This window comes from Macaca nemestrina, chromosome 7, assembly GCF_043159975.1.
Source record: "Macaca nemestrina isolate mMacNem1 chromosome 7, mMacNem.hap1, whole genome shotgun sequence".
In the NCBI taxonomy this organism is placed as follows: Eukaryota; Metazoa; Chordata; class Mammalia; order Primates; family Cercopithecidae; genus Macaca; species Macaca nemestrina.
Genome location: NC_092131.1, coordinates 99,347,206 through 99,365,563, shown reverse-complemented (window position 1 = coordinate 99,365,563; position 18,358 = coordinate 99,347,206). Strand labels below are relative to the sequence as shown.

The following is an 18,358-nucleotide window of genomic DNA, read 5'->3' as shown; positions in this document are numbered from 1 at the left end:
TCTACTGTCCCCAAGCATGGGGGTAACAGCACAATCTATATGCAACATCTTCAGCTTGTTGGGTTGTTTCTGTTTTTCCAAGGATTCTGAAGGTTTTATCCTTTGACCTATTAAGTATTAATAATAATTCTCATTTTTCAGTCTGTAAGGCATGGATCAGTGACGAATACATTGCTTGGGGGTTTTATTTAAAGGGAAGAAGACCTATGATTGTGGGTGATGGGGGAGGTGCCGGGAGTCACAGCAGATGGTGAATCAGAAGGGTAGGCACAGCACCCTTGGCAAGAGAATTGTATTCCTGTGCTCTGTGTCCCGCTCTTTTGGGAAGGCCTGAGCCGTGAGTTTGTTTGCTGAGCCATCTCTAGAGTGCCTGTAACTCTGACTGATGGATTACCACAGCCTGCAGCCTGGATGGGAGGATATGACTGGCTTCAGGACTTTGCAGGAATCTCTCGGGTTTAGCGTGGGTGCCGCTCCTGAGTTGGACAACTCTCCATGCCCCCTACTTCCTGCTGCTTTCTCAGATCCTCTTCCTGCTGCTCTGCTCCCTAACCACAACCCCACTAAATAAAGCCCCCTAATTCTAGTCCATCCCCGAAAGATCTTTTCCAGTAACATCCCCTGCCCCCAACTTTGTGTGCTTGGTTATCTTAATCAAAACTATGACAAACCAGAGATAATGTGCTAATCATGTGAACGTCACTCCTCTCCAAAGTGATACATTTTCATTTGTTAAAATGCAGCTTATTAACAGAAATAAGATTCTGCAGTTTCTGGTTGGCCGTGGAGTGACTATTTGGAAACAGTGGAACTTCTACATTTCTTCACATCCAAGTAGGATTTTGCTGAGGGTGGACTCAGCCCTGTTCCTGTGATATAAAACATATTTTCTTCATTCTTTCCTTCATCAAACATCTCCTAAGTGACTGCTTCAGGGTTCTGGGTTCCTGTCTATAAATATGTGTTAGTTCGTTCTTGCCTTGCTATAAAGAAATACCTGAGGCTGGGTAATTTATAAAGAAAGGAGATTCCAGTGGCTTGGGGTTTTGCAGACAGTACTGGAAGCATGGCATTGGCATCTGCTCATGGTGAAGGTCTCCGGAGGCTTCCAGTCATGGCAGGAGGCAAAGGGGGAGCAGGCGCATTACATGGTGAGAGCCAGAGCAAGAGGGAGAAGGGGAGGTCCCAGACTCCTTTAAACAATCAGAACAATCAGATCTTGTGTGAACTGAGAGCACACTCATCACCAAGGGGGCAGTGCTGAACCATTCGTGAGCCCCATGATCTAATACCTCCCATTAGGCCCCACCTCCAACATTATGGATTACACTTCAACATGAGATTTGGAGGAGACAAACATGCAAACTATATCACGTGGCTTCCTTTGCCCAGTATTTAAAACCATTTGCTTTCCCCTGTGTAGTTTAAGTTGTTTTTCCCCACCCTAAGTCAATGAATGACTTCAGAGGAGGGAAAGCTTCAAGTCAGCGAGGCCAGGATTTTTTACTGTTTGGTTCAGCACCGAATCCCCAACCCTGAGAATAGTCCTTGGCACATAGAAGGAGCTCAGGAAAACTTGACTGAATGGATGAATATGTGATTGGTTCCACAACATCACCAAGAGAATTTAGGGTGAGTTGATCTACCCCTATGAACAGACTAGGCTGGAGAGCTACCCTCCACTGGGCTTAGGTTCCTTGCCGTGAAATTCATCTCTTACCCTGCTCTTCAGGTGCCTGTGTGGCCTGTTAGCACCCACCGTTGGAGCTACCTGGGTTGGAATTACCCATGCACTGACTGTCCTCATCAGATGGCCAGCTTCTAAAGGGAAGAGCCACTTTCTTGACTCTTATTTTTGCCTCCAGGGCCTGGAGAACTATCAGTGCTCAAGAAATGTCTACCCAATTGAAATTTAAATAGATACAGCCTGTGGGTTTGAGTTTGGGATCAGTACTTTTCCCGGAATGTCCTAAAATTTCTGTGTAAAATACCAGGTATTGTGTCCATCAGATACTTAAGCACTACCCAGAACTTGCCATCTTCTCAGGTCCTACAGAAACGCTTAATTCCTGAACAGCTGTTATAGCCACAACAACAATGGAAACAGATAATGACTTCAAAACATGGAGAGAAATTGAAGAATTGAAATTAATAAATATGTAACTAAATGTTAGATATTTACCATTGTGGGAACTTTGCTATTTGCTAAATTTCAGAGTCAGAACGTTTTATTATATTTGAAAATAATTTGTGGCATAGATTATCCTCACTTCACAAAAAATTCCTGAGTTTGCACAATGGGTGTCAAGGGATCTTAGCCAACCACAGATTAAATGAGTTACATAAAGCCAAATAAATGTAAAAGCAAAATTATAAAAGTCTTTTCGAAAGTGTGGATTGCAGAAAAAATATTTAATGATAGATGCAGATATATTTTAATATGTTTGATGTGGGGTGAAGTCCTCTAAAAGTAAAGGACACAAATTTCAAAGCAACCTAGCAAAATACTATAGAATTGTAGCATAATATACAGTGCTTTCATAGAGTTTCCAAAAATTATAAATTCAGGCTTTCCCCTCTAGGATTTTTAGAATAATTCCTAATGTCATTTGTAAAAGCAGACATCTCATCTCATCAATGTAAAATAATATCCTTGACCTTTGGTGATTTTGCTCATTGAATAGCCTCTGTTTTGTAATCTCTTTTTTTTTTTTTTTTTATCATCTTCTTTCAGGAATCCTGTTCACGATGCTGGTATTTGGACCAGCCTGCGGGTTTATCCTGGGCTCTTTCTGTACCAAAATCTACGTGGATGCAGTCTTCATTGACACAAGTAAGGAATATATCTTGATATCTACCTTCCACCCACAAGCATTTCCTCCCTCATAAATGCGGCTTCAGCCTGTGGGTTCTAAAACCTTCTTGCTCAGAGACAGTCTTGATGCCCCTGCCTCTGTACCTGGGGCTCACCCGAGATTAGTTGAAAGAATATGAATGTTGGTTCAGAGGGCCTGACTCAAGTCTGGGTTCTGCCAACATCTACCTGGAGGCTGAATAACCCCCAGTAGCTGATTTTACTACTCAAATCTGTATTTTCCTTATCTGTAAATAAAGGGTAACAATAATTATATCTGCCTGGCAGATAAGAATTTAATGTGAGTGTCTGTGTAGAAATGCTTGGCATATGCTCATTGAGTGGTGGCCCATTAACCTATGTGAGGATCCTACTTTCCAAACTAAGAGTTGGAGCATGTGTTCTGGAAGTGCAAGTGTACGAAAGGGGTCAGTGAGACAGAATATTGGAAAATGCTTTTAGAAGACACTGTTGTGGTGGCCTTTGTGAGGAAATATCCACATTCAAAACCATTTTCATCAGAACTTGTGTTCTTAGCAGGAAGTGCAAGTCTCAGACGACCCTGAGTTCCCCAATCCACGATTGTGGGATTGAATGGGATGCGAGATCGATGGGCTAGACTGTGCTGTGGTGACAGACGGTCCCAAAACCTCAGTGATTTTACACAACTAAGGTTTATTTCTTGGTCACACTACATGTGCAGGGTAGGTCGGCAGTGTCGGGGTCAGGGAGACTTGGCTCATCATGGTCACCTGTTGATCTGTTCTCAGGATCAGTAAGCATTCCCAGTGCCCCGGGCCCAGGCTCACAGAAGTTCCATCCTGACCCCAGCTTGCACAGTTACCAAGGCAGGAAACCAGTTTTACTCTGGCCCTTGAAACCTCTACTCAGAAATGACATACAATGTTTCCCCTCATATTTCATCAACAAAAGCAAGTCACGTGGTGTATTGGTTTCCTGTTGCTGCATAAGAAATGACCCCAAACCGAGTGACCTAAAACAGCAGACATTTCTTATCACGCAGTTCTTCATATTTTTTTCTGTGGGTCTGGAATACAGGAGCCGCATCACTGGGCAGTTCTAGCTCAAGGTCTCTTATGAGGCTGCAGTCAAGGTGTTGCAAGGTGGCAACCTGGTCTTGGGTCATCCCAAGGCTCAACTTGGGGAGGATCCACTTCCAAGCTCACTGCCATGGGCCCACAGGAGGGGGCTACCTCACCGTGACACCCCTGAAGCAAACAACCCAAGAGAAGGTGAGAGAGAGCACCTGAGGCAGGAGCCACAGTCTTTTTATAACCCAATCTCAGAAGTGACATCTCATTACTTCTGCTGTATTTTGTTTGTTAGAAGCTAGTCACTGGCCGGGCGCAGTGGCTCACGCCTGTAATCCCAGCACTTTGGGAGGCCGAGACAGGCGGATCACGAGGTCAGGAGATCGAGACCATCCTGGCTAACACGGTGAAACCTCGTCTCTACTAAAAATGCAAAAAATTAGCCGGGCGTGGCGGTGGGTGCCTGTAGTCCCAGCTACTTGGGAGGCTGAGGCAGGAGAATGGTGTGAACCCGGGAGGCGGAGCTTGCAGTGAGCCAAGATCGCACCACTGCATTCCAGCCTGGGTGACAGAGCAAGACTCCATCTCAAAAAAAAAAAAAAAAAAAAAAAAGAAGCTAGTCACTTGTTCAGGTTTACTATCGAAAGAGAAGGGATTATTACACAGGGACCGGAATACCAGGCAGCAGGGATTTTACAGACCATCTGGGTCATTGCCTACCATGTGCAGTCACATCTCTACCTTGTGTCTGAAAAGGAACACTATATTTACATGTAGTTTAGCATGTAGCAAAGCTGTATTTCCTTTCTCTCTGAAAACAGAAGGTGAGAAGCCATTCCAGCCTTTGCTTCTCATGCCGATCTATCCTCAGGATCAATAAGAATTCTCAGTCCCCAGGTTCTCAATCCATCATCTCTTGACAGTGCTAAATTTACTAATTCACCCCAAAGAAATAATGTGGTTTTAAATCCAATCAAGTCGCTTTGTGATTCACTCCATTAATCCCACTGATATATTTACTTGTAGCTAATGATGTTACAGATTCCAAGTGGAAAAAAAAAAATCAGAGGCAGCCTTATTTATTTATACTTTTAAAGTGCTGAGTCTGTTCAGAAGGTGATTGAGTGCTGGTGTTTTGTAGCCATTGGCTGGCCCTTTGAACCCATTTCCTAGGGAGTGCGGTAAGGGGTGGGCTGGGAAGAGACAGGACGTGTGAAGTGAGTCGGTTTCCATCTTGTTCGTATAGACAGGCCAGCTTCCACCACTACACCCAAGGCAGCACAAGACAGGGCCAGCAGAGGGGATAGAGAGGAGGCATTCTCCTGATACAATGGGGAAGCCACCTTGAAGGGTAGCAAAGTGGCCAGGTGGCATATTTTGCCCTCAGTGGTATCAGTGGTGGCCTTTGAACCAAAACCCTGTGAATGACCAGATTATCTGAGCTGGAAAGAGCCTCAGACATCATTCCTTTCCAACTCTTTCATTTTCCAAATGAGGAAACTGAGTCACAGACAGGGGAAGGGATGTCCCCAATCCAAGGAATGTATCTCTATAAAACCCAGATCTCCTGAGCCTGCCTGTGAAGATTGCACTCACCAAACTCTCTTAGGAGAATGAAACGGCACCTTCTCTCAGTGCCCGCAATGACCAGCAGGTAGACAGATGGCTGGAGGAGGCTTAGCCCATCTACTCCCGGTTCCCTCCATTCGCTGAGGCTGTTCGTTCAGCCTGGAATGCTGTGTCCATCTTACTGTGTTCAGCATCTCTGTTTGCCCTTTAAGGCCCAGGGTGTAGCGGTGTGATCCATGGTTCCAGTCTCATTGGCTACTTGGTGCCTACATGGATGTAAGGCAGGTGGGCTCTTTTCAGTCCTGTGTGGGCATCTCGCTGATGGCAGCCTTCCCCACCAAGTTGATAATGGACTTCTCTTTCTGTTTCTAAAGAATGCAAGGTGCATTGTCAGTCACGATCTTTGCGTCCTTCCCATAGGCACCGTGAGGGTTGGTGCAGCTCTTTACCAGTAGAGGGCAGAAGAATATCATTTATCCTATTTAGGGAGTCAGCCACAGAATTCTGTAGTTTCCAGCAGTTTTTATTGTTTCTAATCTTGTGACTGAAACTTGCCGCCTGGGGGTGGATTTGGGCTGTATTTGAGGAAGGGATTCTTAATTTCTTTAGGGCCTCCCCTGTCTTTTCCTTGCTTTCCTAAAGCAGTACTCTTCTGTAGGGCTGTCCAATGTATGGGAACATCACTGTAGGCATTAATAGACGAGGGCCACACACGGACACATGTTTCTGAAGTCCCCACTGAGATTGGGGTCCAGGAAAAGCAGCAGCCTGAAATTTGTGGGGAAGCGGCAAGGCAGGTCCACAGAGGGCCCTCGTTATGGGGTAGATGGAGGAGAGAAAGTGGCGTCCACCACATAGCCTGGTGCCCACATTGAGAGGAGAATCCAGTGAGGAAGCCTGGTTGAAACTTGTGAGTAGATGCAGCTGGGGGTGCCAAGGAGGGTTGGTTGTAGACATGGGCCAGCTCTGGGGTGAGAACCCCCACGGGGCACCTTGCCTGGAGGTCCCAACTGGCTCCACTTAGACATGGGCTGTGTCTGCTGCTATCTTTCATCCGTGTTTGATCCCTACATGGTTCCCTTTGCTCCTCAGCTCAGGGAGAATAACTCTGTCCCCTGAGAGCTGGGGGAAGACATGATGGTACCTCCAGGATTTCTTTTTTAGGTTCTTTGTTAAACTGAACCCCAGGTGAGAACAGGACCTTGAAGAAAAGAAGGACTTGGTAACAGAATACATATCTAATCACTGCCTTGGCAAGCCTTAACTATGTGGGTTTATTACAAGAAGATTAGCAATACCAGCAGCCATGAATTGGTCACTTATTAAAGCTGTACATAGATTGCCTCATTGGAGCCTCAGCACATTTTTATGGGAGTGTATATCCTACTATTAGGTGAGGCATTATCATGCAATGGTTAAGAATTCGAGCACTGGAATCAGACTCCATTTGAATCCTGACTACCCCCCTTACGAGTTCTGTGATCCTGGGGACATTACACACACATCCTGAGTCTGTGCGTGGATGGCATGAGCTACTCATGCAAAGCATTTAGCACAATGACTGGTGTATAGTAAGCACACAATAAATACTTATAATAAGAAATCCGAGAGGTTAACAGTTTCCACAGCTAGGGATAGAGCAAGGATTCATTCCCAGGCCTGTCTGACCTCAAAGCCCCACTCTTAACAGAACAGCTGGCTTCCCTGAAACATCTCCAGGCATGTAGCCAGAAGGGGGCTCCCTTCCGTGGACAAAGGCCTTGTTGAGATGACCTAGCCTCACCAGCACATCCGTGCAGACTTGTCCTGAGGCACACACCAGCAGGGCTCGCAGAAGGCTGCATGGCGTTGGCAGCTGGAACAAGATGTGGCCATCTGTTTGCTTCACAAGAAAGGTCAACAGACTGAGAGCCTCCTGCCCTGCTGTCCTGAGGGTTGGCTGCTACTGCTAGATTCCTTCATTTTGGGCTAATTAGCCCAATGGCTGGGATTCTAGATGTTCAATACCACCCTCCAGCCTTAGCCCCTTCCTGTCTCCATTTTCTAATTAGGTTTGTAACTTACTGATACTCTTAGAATTCTTGAGTCCCATAGCAAAAGTGTGGCAACATAGGTTAAACAAATAGGTAAATGAACTACAAAAAAAAAAAAAAAAAGTCCATATGTCCCAGGAGTAAGAAGTAAATGTCGCCACTTTGCTTTGATCTGCTCTTCTCACAATCTCAGGTATCCTCATGAGTTTGTGGGTGGGTTGGTTGGTTAGTTTTAAACTGGTTTAACTGTATTTCCAGTGACTTTTCATTTGATCTTGGAAATGGGTGGAAATCTCAGTGAGCCCCCTAGTTCAGTTGACCTTTGGCAGAAAGAGTAAACAGCTGTCAACAACTCTCAACTTACCCAATACAAGCAACAAATAAGAACAACCCAAAAGTCAGACACAAAGAGTGGAAGGGTTAGAAAAATGGATCTCGTAAGGCTGGACATAGTGGCTCTCACCTGTAATCCCAGCACTTTGGGAGGCCGAGGCAGGTGGATCACCTGAGGTCAGGAGTTTGAGACCAGCCAACATGGTGAAACCTGTCTCTACTAAAAATAAAAATTAGCCGGGCATGATGGTAGGCACCTGTAATCCCAGCTACTTGGGAGGCTGACACAGGAGAATTGCTTGAACCTGGGAGGTGGAGGTTGCAATAAACTGAGATCTCACCACTGCACTCCAGCCTGGGTAATAGAGTGAAACTCCATCTCCAAAAAAAATAAATAAATAAATAAATAAATAGGGGAAATGGATCTGGAAAAGGAGAAAAACCTTCTACGCCATAGAAAAACCTTCTATGTCAAGACAAGTCCAAGGTGTGCCTGGCTTCATGACAGACATTTCCATCATGGTACACCCAGTGTATGGCTCTCTTTGTTCCACTCTGCAACCCTTTTCTCCTGTCCCCTTTACCAGACTTCCCTCAGAATGAAATGGCATCTGTTCTCATTGTCTGAAATGACCACGGGGTAGATTAGTGGCTTGATGAGGGAGTTGAGCCTATTCACTTAGAGTCCCCTGAGTGTGCCACACCTTGGCTCAGCCTGTTCCCTCAGCCTGAGATACTGTCTCTACCTCATTTTATTCAACATCTTTCTTCATCCATGTGTTTAGTTTTGTTGGCAATTGAATGTATCTAAGTAAATGAAACAGATTGGTGCTTTCAGTTTTGTTCTGGGCATCTTACTGAAAGCAGCCCTTGCCAGAAGGCTGAAACTGCAGCCGTTTTTTTAAAGTTAAGACACTAACTAGAACCAAATAGAGAAGTAAAGAGGTTTTCAAGCCTTCCTCCCTACCTTTACCTAAAACAATACTTTGCTATGTCAAGCCTGCCTGAGACGGCTGTTCTTATAGAACATGGATTTTTATTTCCTAAACCTTTTGTACTAGTCAGGGTAGACTAGGTTATGTTGCAGTAACAAACAGCTCCCAAATCTCAGCAGCTTAGAATACTAAATGGTTCTTTCTTCTTTGTGCTAGATCCAATGCAGATCAACACGAACATTTCGTTTATTGTAGCCTGTCAGATACCATCTTAGGAGGAAAGGGGTTGGAGTCATGCACCAGCTCATACACACTTCCATCCAGAAATGATACATAACCCCCTTGCTCACATTTCATAGGCAAATCTCTGTGGCTTATGGTGACACCTAACTTCACAGAGTGAGGAGGTGTCATCCTCCTTGACATCAGAGGTGGAGGACACTAATAACATCTACCACACTGTCCTCTTCCAGCCACACAGAGAACTCTCCCTCAATATCTCTAGTACTGAAACAGTATCTGTAGAGCATTGACAGATGATTGCCAGCAGGTGGAGGGAGATTTTTCACCATAACTAGCCAAAATGTCTTGTTAGCTGGGCACAGTGGTTCACACCTGTAATCCCAGCACTTTGGGAGGCCAATGTGGGTGGATCACCTGAAGTCAGGAGTTCAAGACCAGCCTGGCCAACACGGTGTGAAACCCCATCTCTACCAAAAGTACAAAAATTAGTCAGGCATGGTGGTGGGCGCCTGTAATCTCAGTACTCGAGAGGCTGAGGCAGGAGAATCACCTCCACAGGAGGTGGAGGTTGTGGTGAGCTGAGATCACGCCACTGCACTCCAGCCTGGGCGACAGAGCAAGAATCCGCCTCAAAAAAAAAAAGAAAAGAAAAGAAAAGAAAAAATAGTGTTTGTTATAGAGATGGACAGAGGTAAGACATTTTTCAGACAGGTCCAACCGTTAGTTGTCTTTCCTAGATCAAAGTCACCAAGCCTCCCCCCGCCCTCAGGGCAGCACACTCTACAGCCGAGCGGTTTCCCTCTGCATGTTATTTCTGTGTCTGCCACAGTGCTCCGGATAATTGAAATGGAGAAAAAAATCAATACTTCCCAAAATAGTCAGTGATGAGTATCTGGGATCTACAGAATGCTGCTGTATGCCACCTTCACGCAGGCCCCGTCTCTTGTCCTTGCCCAGGTGGCAGGTGGGCTTTGGTTCTGACACAGGTGACGTGCCCTTCCCCGTCTTTCAAACTGAGCCAATGTTGGCTTTCCTCACACATACACATACCTACAGGGAGCAAGTTGACATGTTCACACAAACTGTCACCTCCCCCATCACTGTCCCTCTCCCTGGGATGTTTTCTCACACATAGAACAACAGAGTCACTAAATTCCTAACTAAAATATGACTTTTCTAATTTTGTTCCCCCAAACAACTGCTAGGATTTCTCTCTCTTTACCAGCTCACATCTGCCAGCTTTTCAATTCCCCCTTTATGGAGCCTGGAGATAATGGAGGAAATACTTCAGCTCCCTTTTGCTGTCTTCTGTTTTCATTCATTGCTTGGCAGCAGGTGAAGAAACACAGTAAGTGACTAGTGAAAACATTCCTGTTCAGCTACCAGAGGCAATATCACTTCCTTGTGTCTTCCCTCATTTGCATAAAGATGCTTTCAAGATCACCTTGTGTTTTCCCATGCCGTACCTTTTAAAAAGATCCCTATTTTGAGATTCTCATTTATATACATATATGTACATAAAAGTGCAAATAACAAGATCTACTCTCTATATAAAGAGCCTACTATGCATCAGGTGATTCTTGCTCATTGCCTGTCATCCTTGCAACCACTCTAGGTTGAAGCTGTCTTCATTTTGCAAATGATGCAGCTAAGACTCAAGGAGGGTAAGTAACCTGCCCAGTATCATATGCTAGTAAGTGGCAGAGCTGGGATTAGCAAGTAATCTGCCCAGTATCACGTGCTAGTAAGTGGCAGAGATGGGATTTGACCCCAAGTTCTCAAAGCTTACACTGTCCCCTCTCCAGCTTGTAGCTGTGCAGAAACATCTGGTCCATCGTAGTGCTGTTATTGCTGCTGAGTGTATGTCAGCGTCTCCAGGACAGTGACTCACCAGTGTTCTAAAGGCCACTTGCTACTTACTGGAAGAGCTGGCGGCCTTAGGCTCATGGCACAAAGAGCAGGAATTGATCATTCACCTCAGGCCCTATAGGGAGCCCAAAACAAAGTCCAGACATTGAAGAGGGGCAGTGGAACAGAAAGGTGAGAGCGTGGACCTTGTTCCGTCCTTCAGCCCCATGAACCTGGGCAAGGAACCTAACCTTTCTAAGCCTCAGTTTCTCCATCTATAGAAAATAGAGATAATAAAAGTCCTGCCTTGTAGAGTTATGGGGAAGGTTGGCTGGAACAGTTAAGAATGTGCTCTGCTTAATGCCTGGTGCAGAGGAAACCCTCAATAAATGACGACTGGCATTATCATTAATGCTAGCTGAGGAGTCTTCAGGGAGAGCATTTTATGAATGCTGAAGTGTTCATCTGGTGTCTGCGGTCATTACTCTTCCCAGAGCTGTCCATCCATCTGGTCCAGGCCTGCAGCCCTGTTGGTCCTACTTCATACACCATTGCCCAGATCTCCCCAGTTCTCCTTCCGTGTTCCAGGGGCGTGGTTTGTTATCAAAGAGACATTTCTAAGCAGCTCGCCTGGGAGCCGTGCTGTGCAAGGCAGTTGTAAAGAGAGAGAAAGAAAAAAACTGTACCAAAGGGTAAGCTGAAGTTTATGTTCTTGTGACTTAGCTGGCAAAATCAAATAGTGGTACAAGGCCACCAAACCACATGCATAGCACCTTTAAGCACATGAGTTGGCTGCAAAGCTTTGTATTAGAGAGCTGGTGCCAAGCCACAGGCCACCAACAGGGTTGGCATTAACCTCTCCACTAGTAGCATGGAAACAAGGGACCCTCACCATAAATAACAGGCTACCATCATCTGGATGCCCCAGCATGTGCCAGGTACTGTTCTGAGCATTTTATGTCTGGTGTGGTCATTTAATCTTCCCACTAAGTACTACCATCATCATAGATGTTATACAGATCAGTAAACTGAGGCATAGAGAGTTCAAACCACTGGCCTAGGATCACACAGAGAGCAAGGGGTAGGACTTCAACCCAGGCAGCCTGGCTTCAGAGGCCATGCTGTAAAACCCTATTGTGTGCCTCCCCTGACGAGCTGTGAACCTAATTTAAGACACTGAGTGGGGCTTTGAGTGGGATCTCATATGAGCTGCTTTTTGGAAGCCAAGAGTGAATATACCTGATGAAAATCTACCTCTGAACAATAAACACTCCCTTGTGTTTCTTTGAGCACACCTTGGCAGCTCTGCCAAGCCAGTCAGTTTTAACCTAAATTCAGAGAATGTCTGGCTTCTCACTGTTTTTGTTTAGACTGATGTAAACACAGGGTAGACAAGAAAATTAAGGAGGGAATGTGATCAGCCTTGGGCTTTGAGAGAAACAGAACTGCTGATGTGCAACAATAGGCTTCGTAGCCTGGCAGCCACTGTTCCCAACCCCAGGTCATTTCTAGAGCCTTTGCCCTCTCTATTCAACTGAGTCAGATTCTCAGTAAAATCCCCAGTGGTGCAGCCTTCTTTTCTCCACTAAGCTGTGCTCTTTCCCTTTGCAGGTAACCTGGACATCACTCCGGATGACCCCCGCTGGATTGGAGCCTGGTGGGGTGGCTTTCTGCTCTGCGGTGCCTTACTCTTCTTCTCTTCCCTCTTGATGTTTGGGTTTCCACAGTCCCTGCCCCCGCACTCAGACCCCACCATGGAAAGCGAGCAGGCCATGCTCCCCGAAAGAGAATACGAGAGGCCCAAGCCCAGCAATGGGGTCCTGAGGCACCCCCTGGAGCCAGACAGCAGTGCCTCCTGTTTCCAGCAGCTGAGAGGTAAAAGTGGCCTCATCTGCCTCTGCTCAGAACAGTAGGGGGATTGGGATGGGGGTGATGAGTGAAGGGGTAGCACCCAGGACTGGGGTGCTTGGGGACTTGGTGGAGGCAGAATAATATTGGCCTGCATGGCCGGCCTCTACCAGCCAGGTACTTAACTTATTCCTGAGAAGTAAATAACCTGACTTGCTTAATAAAAACAAAAATGAAGTAGCTACCATTTGTTAAAGGGACCCAGTGGTTAATATAGGACCTGACATTTAATAAACGTAAATGTCTTTAGAAGGAAGCAAAATATTCTGTGGAGCTTTTTTGAATTCTTTCAGGCCACCTATAAGCCCCTGGAAGCAATAAAGGACTTTTGAAGTTGGCTTCCTTTGCCTGATATCAGCATTCTTTAAAAAGCCACCTCCAGCCTGGCGCGATGGCTCAAGCCTATAATCCCAGCCCTTTGGGAAGCCAAGGCAGGTGGATCACTTGAGGTCAGGAGTTTGAGACTAGCCTGCCCACCATGGTGAAACCCCATCTCTACTAAAATACAAAAATTAGCCGGGCTTGGTGGCATGTGCCTGTAATCCCAGCTACTCGGAAGGCTGAGGCAGGAGAATCACCTAGTCCTGGGTTCAAGCTCACCAGAGGTTGCAGTGAGCTGAGATTGCACCACTGCACTCCAGCCTGGGTGACAGAGCAAGACTCCATCTCTAAATAAATAAATAAATAAATAAATAAATAAAGCCAACTCCAAAGTACATTTCTGTAGATTCACTTTGTCCTTTCATTGCCTCCACTAAAGATGAGAGATGTTTTCCTGAAGAAAGAAATATTAACCCAGTCTTAATGACACAGTCACACTTTAGAATGCAGCAAAGCTCTTGCTATCATTTTTTAAAGAAAAATGTGCAACTTTTCTGAAAAAATGGTGAAGCACAAACAGTGATGCAGAATGAGAATGAGAGCTCCGCCCCACCCCCCAAGTTGTTTCCATCTTAGCACAATCCTTTAAAGATGAGGAAAATGACGAGGAGTTGAATGTAGCCTGGCAGTCTCAGAAGCTGCTCAGCGACCATCAGGCGAGGTATGTGTGGGGTTCCTTAATGCACACGACTCCTTACTCAGCTCCCCTGAAGTCCTGCTGGATTTTAGAAATGAGTGGGCTCATGCAGCCAGGAGCAAGGTCAGGCACTACTTCCCAGGGAAGCTGGGATGCAGAAGGGAGATGGCCAGTCCCCTCTGTGCAGAAATGAGGCACTCAGCCGGATCAGACTTCCGCAGTGGCACATGCAGTCCTCCTGTGCTTTAGACATTTCCTAGCAGTCAAAGTCTGTTTACTAAACTTCTGTGTAACAATGTGCGCCTTCTATGGAGATGCTAGACATTCGTGGAGAGAAGCTTGAACTGCTTTGTGCTCAGCCCCCTGTTCTGTTCCTCACCAGCCCTGCAATCATTAACTCCCCCCCTGCTTCTTTTCCACGAATGTAAAACTGTAATAACACAATTCCTCACTGCCAGTGCTGTCTCGAAAATGAAAGCACTGCTGCAGAAGACTGTCTGTTAATCGTACCTGTTAGTCCATGAGGAATCTGAAGAACTTGTGTTATTTCTGAAGAGAGACAATTTTAATATCCTAATGTTATGTCTGGCCCCGCGTTCCACAATGGTTTCTACCAATGCTGTAATTTGGAATCATCCGTAAAATTTAAGTTCCAGAATGCACTGGTAGATGAGAAGGCCAGCCAATCTGTGTCCTCTAAGGTTGCCTTGGCTTGGAATGCCCCCGTCCCCATGCATGTGTGCTTAATAAAATAGGCTCACTTCCAGCCGCCCCCAGGCAAGGAAGGTGCCTGCGACTCCCCTAGTAGCAGGAGAGTGATGCCTGCGACTCCCCTAATAGAACAGCCATCCATAGAAAGTGTCCTGGTAACTAGACCCCTAGGAATAAATTGGGCAGGTATGAGAGTGTGGCTTTCAAAGGACATCCTGGCCCTGGGCAACTACAGCATTTCCAAGTCGCTCCCCACCTCCGAATAATGACCCTGTTTCCCAAGGGCTCTGATTGTAAAAGCTGCACTAGTAATCACTTATCTTTCATCTCTGGGAATAAAAAGATGAAAAAGATATAATGGTGCCATCAGAGAACTCACCATCCCACGTAGGATCAGGCCTGTAAGTCAGCAAAGGCAGCCCAGTGTTTCGAGAACCGCAATAACAAGCAATACAGGTTGTTACAGAAATGCAGCAAAGAGACAGAGAGAAGCCCACCGCTCCTAGGCCATGAGTTGCGGGTGAGGGAAGGGTCAGCGGCAGAGCTGAGCCGAGTCTTGAGGCCTACCATGGCTTCAGCATTCTTGGGTCATGATGCAGTTGCTCATTAACTCATTTGTTTTATCCATTGGTAGTTACTGAGACCCTACTAGATGCTGAACACAGCCAAGACTAAAGCGATTTATATTCTGGAGCTTATATTCTCCTAGGTTGCAATAGGCAAGGTCAAAGCAATGACAAGATAAGCAGGCACTCTGGGTGAGCTGCCGTTGTGCTGACAAGTACATGGTCAGGTAGACGAGTCTGGGACCTACAAGGCCATATTGATTACAAATTGTAATCTGTATACACACAGGCTTCGCTTCTGATGGTTAATGATTTTAATTTAGAATTAACAATTCCCAGAAGCAATTGGTCCATAATGGACTAACATGATGTCCCAACAGGAAAGGAAGAAAGTGTTTCTACAAGACTCCTTAAGAGCCAAAATACAGTGAAGTGAGCTATTATGCTAATAAACACATTTTATACGTGCCAGTGCATGAAGTGGGGCCACAGTCGTTTATATGATTTATTTCTCCATGTGAGACACACGTTTTTGCTATATGAGCTTTTCCACCAAAAGCACCATGCAGTGCTCCCTGGCATTCCAAAACCCTTCATCCAGTTTGCATCCTGTGAAACCCACGCTTCAAATGCAGTGCTATACATGCAGTGTGTTACACATTTGTGGATGTAAATAAGCTGAACAGCATTGCATGTATACATAGAATTGACATTGCTCCTAAAACCTCTATGTTGCAATTTCTCATCCATTTTGTCTGAGTTTGCAAATGGGTTTCTTCTTTGGCCATCAATCTGTGTCCCCTGCTGTGCTCTGCAGACAGCAAAGGCCCCTGAGAAGAGCTGGCATTGCGCTGAGAAGAGCTGGCATTACACCAAGAAGAGCCCTTCCAGCCCCTTTTCTCTGGAACTTAGAAAGTCTTCCCCTGCTCCTGGGAGAAAATGGGGCTCTCTGCTTTGAGGCAGACCCACCTAGGTTAAAATCCAGCTCAGTCACTTCTTTTTTTTTTTTTCTTTTGAGACGGAGTTTCGCTCTGCCGCCCAGGCTGGAGTGCAGTGGCCGAATCTCAGCTCACTGGAAGCTCCGCCTCCCAGGTTTACGCCATTCTCCTGCCTCAGCCTCCCGAGCAACTGGGACTACAGGCGCCTGCCACCACGTCCGGCTAGTTTTTTTTTTTTATGTGTTTAGTAGAAATGGGGTTTCACCGTGTTAGCCAGGAGGGTCTTGATCTCCGGACCTCGTGATCCGCCCGTCTCAGCCTCCCAAAGTGCTGGGATTATAGGCTTGAGCCACCGCGCCCGGCCTGCTCAGTCACTTCTTAATCATGCAGGCTTGGCCACATCACTTAACTCCTCTCAGCTTTCACATGTGGTGTCTGGTTTAGTCTTTACCAAAACTGTGTAAGGTCAGTATCACTGTTTATTCCTGTCTCTAGATGAGGAAACCAAGCTCTGGTGATATGGGGGTTAGAGTTTGTGGTTCGATTTTCAGAGCATCCCCCTATAAAAAGCAGGCTTCAGACATCTGCTTCCAACAGTCAGCCATCAGTTGGGTTTGCAACCCTTATCCAAAGCTGAGAGACGGAAAGCCCAGAGTCTTGCTCCAGGTCAGCCTGGAAGTCCCCATCTTATAGCAACAGCCCCATAACCATCTTACCATGCAGAAAGCAGATGAACAAATACTTGGGTTTGTTACACTCCAGTATCTCCCCGATGTGGGGGCCTGCCAAGCCAAGGCGCATTTTTACTTCTCAGCTGTGCCACCAAATAACTTTTCCTTTAAGACGTGGCTCTGGCTCTGCTCCTCCCTGATCTCGCATTTTGGATGGCCTGTTTTTTACACACCTCACGTTCATCCTCTTGTGTCCTTTCCTCCCCTTTCCTACTTGGTAAGCCGTGTGTGGACAAGGCTGCACCTAGTGTGCTGAATCTAGCAAATGCTCAGAGTTTGCAGAATTGCTTGTGAGAGGCTACACCTGGAGGGAAGAAGTTCAGGGACTGTAATAGACAAATGTACAGTATCACCATCAGATAGTGTATTAAATATCACCTCCACAGTTTTGTGCTTCATTGTAAGTTTTCTCCGGCGTCTCTTGCCCTGAGAGGCCTTGATGGACGTGACAAGGGTCTCTTCTGCAGCCGCATGTCCATGTGCCTTCTCCCTCCAGCTCTGTACATTTCCTGGAATGCATCAGGCAATCTCTTGTTTGCTGCTGTTTCTCCCTGGAATGCCCTTCTTTCTTCAGCTCACTTCTGGGCTGGACTCTGTTCTCACCTCCCCAGGAAGCCCCCCAAAGCCCCTCTGTGTACATGCCCCTGTGTACCCGGTGCTGGGTTAGCTGCGTTCCTCTGAGGTCCCCAGAATCCCTGCAGAGCACCTGTGAACACATTACCATGGCAGTCTCTCTGCTTGTCTGTGTCTGCCCAAAGATTATGCATTTTCCAGGGATGAAGCTGTAGTTCATCTGTTCATTTCCAACGCACAGAACAGTGCATAGCATGTAGGTGATACTGGTTGAATGAAGTAATAAGTGAATACTTTCTTGCCAGCCTGCATGTATGTATAGACGTGGACACATGCACAAATAGCAGGTAATGATTTTTTTGTGCACTGTTATATTTCATCCCTGTACCTTAGGAGGCATTGGTACCACTTACCAATAAGGAAAGTGAGGCTTGTAGATAGAAAGGAAAGGCATTTGAACCCGGGCGAAGGCTCCAGTGTCGGTCTTTTTAACCATGGCATTATGCTGCCACTTCTGACAGTAAACGAACACTCTCTTAAAGAATAAGTGGCGTCAGCAGGTGCTAACTGACTTCTTAGCAGAGTGTACTAAAACTCCAGCTGCTGGCTGCAACAGCACAGATGTACCCTAAAATGATGGGTCTTCCAGACACAGCTGCAGCCTAAGAGGAAGGGAAGAACCAACTCCCTGCGAGCATTGGCCTGTCCTGACCCTCTGCCAGGTTTTCTAGCTGGGATGAGTGTAATCGCACCAGAGGTTTAAAATCCAAAGGGAGAGTCCTGCCTTTGATCACTGAAAGAGCAGGGCAATCAAAAGCTGAGCACTCTTGTCTCTGAGCGCTTCACACTGACTGCCAAGTGGTCTCTTCCTGTCCCAGAAAAGATAGCAGGTGCCAGCAGGTGCCGGCTGAGTAGGCAGGGCTGGGGCCTCAGGCTCAGAGTCTTTAAAGCCACCACCCAAATCTAGGAGATGAGTTATGATTTCCAGAGCTCTTGCATCAACCTCCCATTTGGCCCCCACAGGTGGCTGATGGGGTGGTTATGTT

At 46.3% G+C, this 18,358-nt stretch overlaps 1 protein-coding gene across 12 annotated transcripts in view; it reads left to right on the top strand.

Annotated features, from left to right (window-relative positions):
• LOC105479340 (solute carrier organic anion transporter family member 3A1) overlaps positions 1 to 18,358 on the top strand; it is a 324,288-nt gene that overhangs the window by 246,852 nt on the left and 59,078 nt on the right. For all 12 annotated transcript variants that reach the window (XR_011626118.1, XR_011626117.1, XR_011626119.1 and 9 more), the window contains 2 exons: positions 2,735 to 2,833; positions 12,479 to 12,742. Coding sequence is in view for 9 of the 12 variants with exons in the window: in XM_011737283.3 (XP_011735585.2) it covers positions 2,735 to 2,833; positions 12,479 to 12,742 (363 nt within the window). In the remaining 3 variants the exon portion in view is untranslated. The remainder of the gene's footprint in view (positions 1 to 2,734; positions 2,834 to 12,478; positions 12,743 to 18,358) is intronic.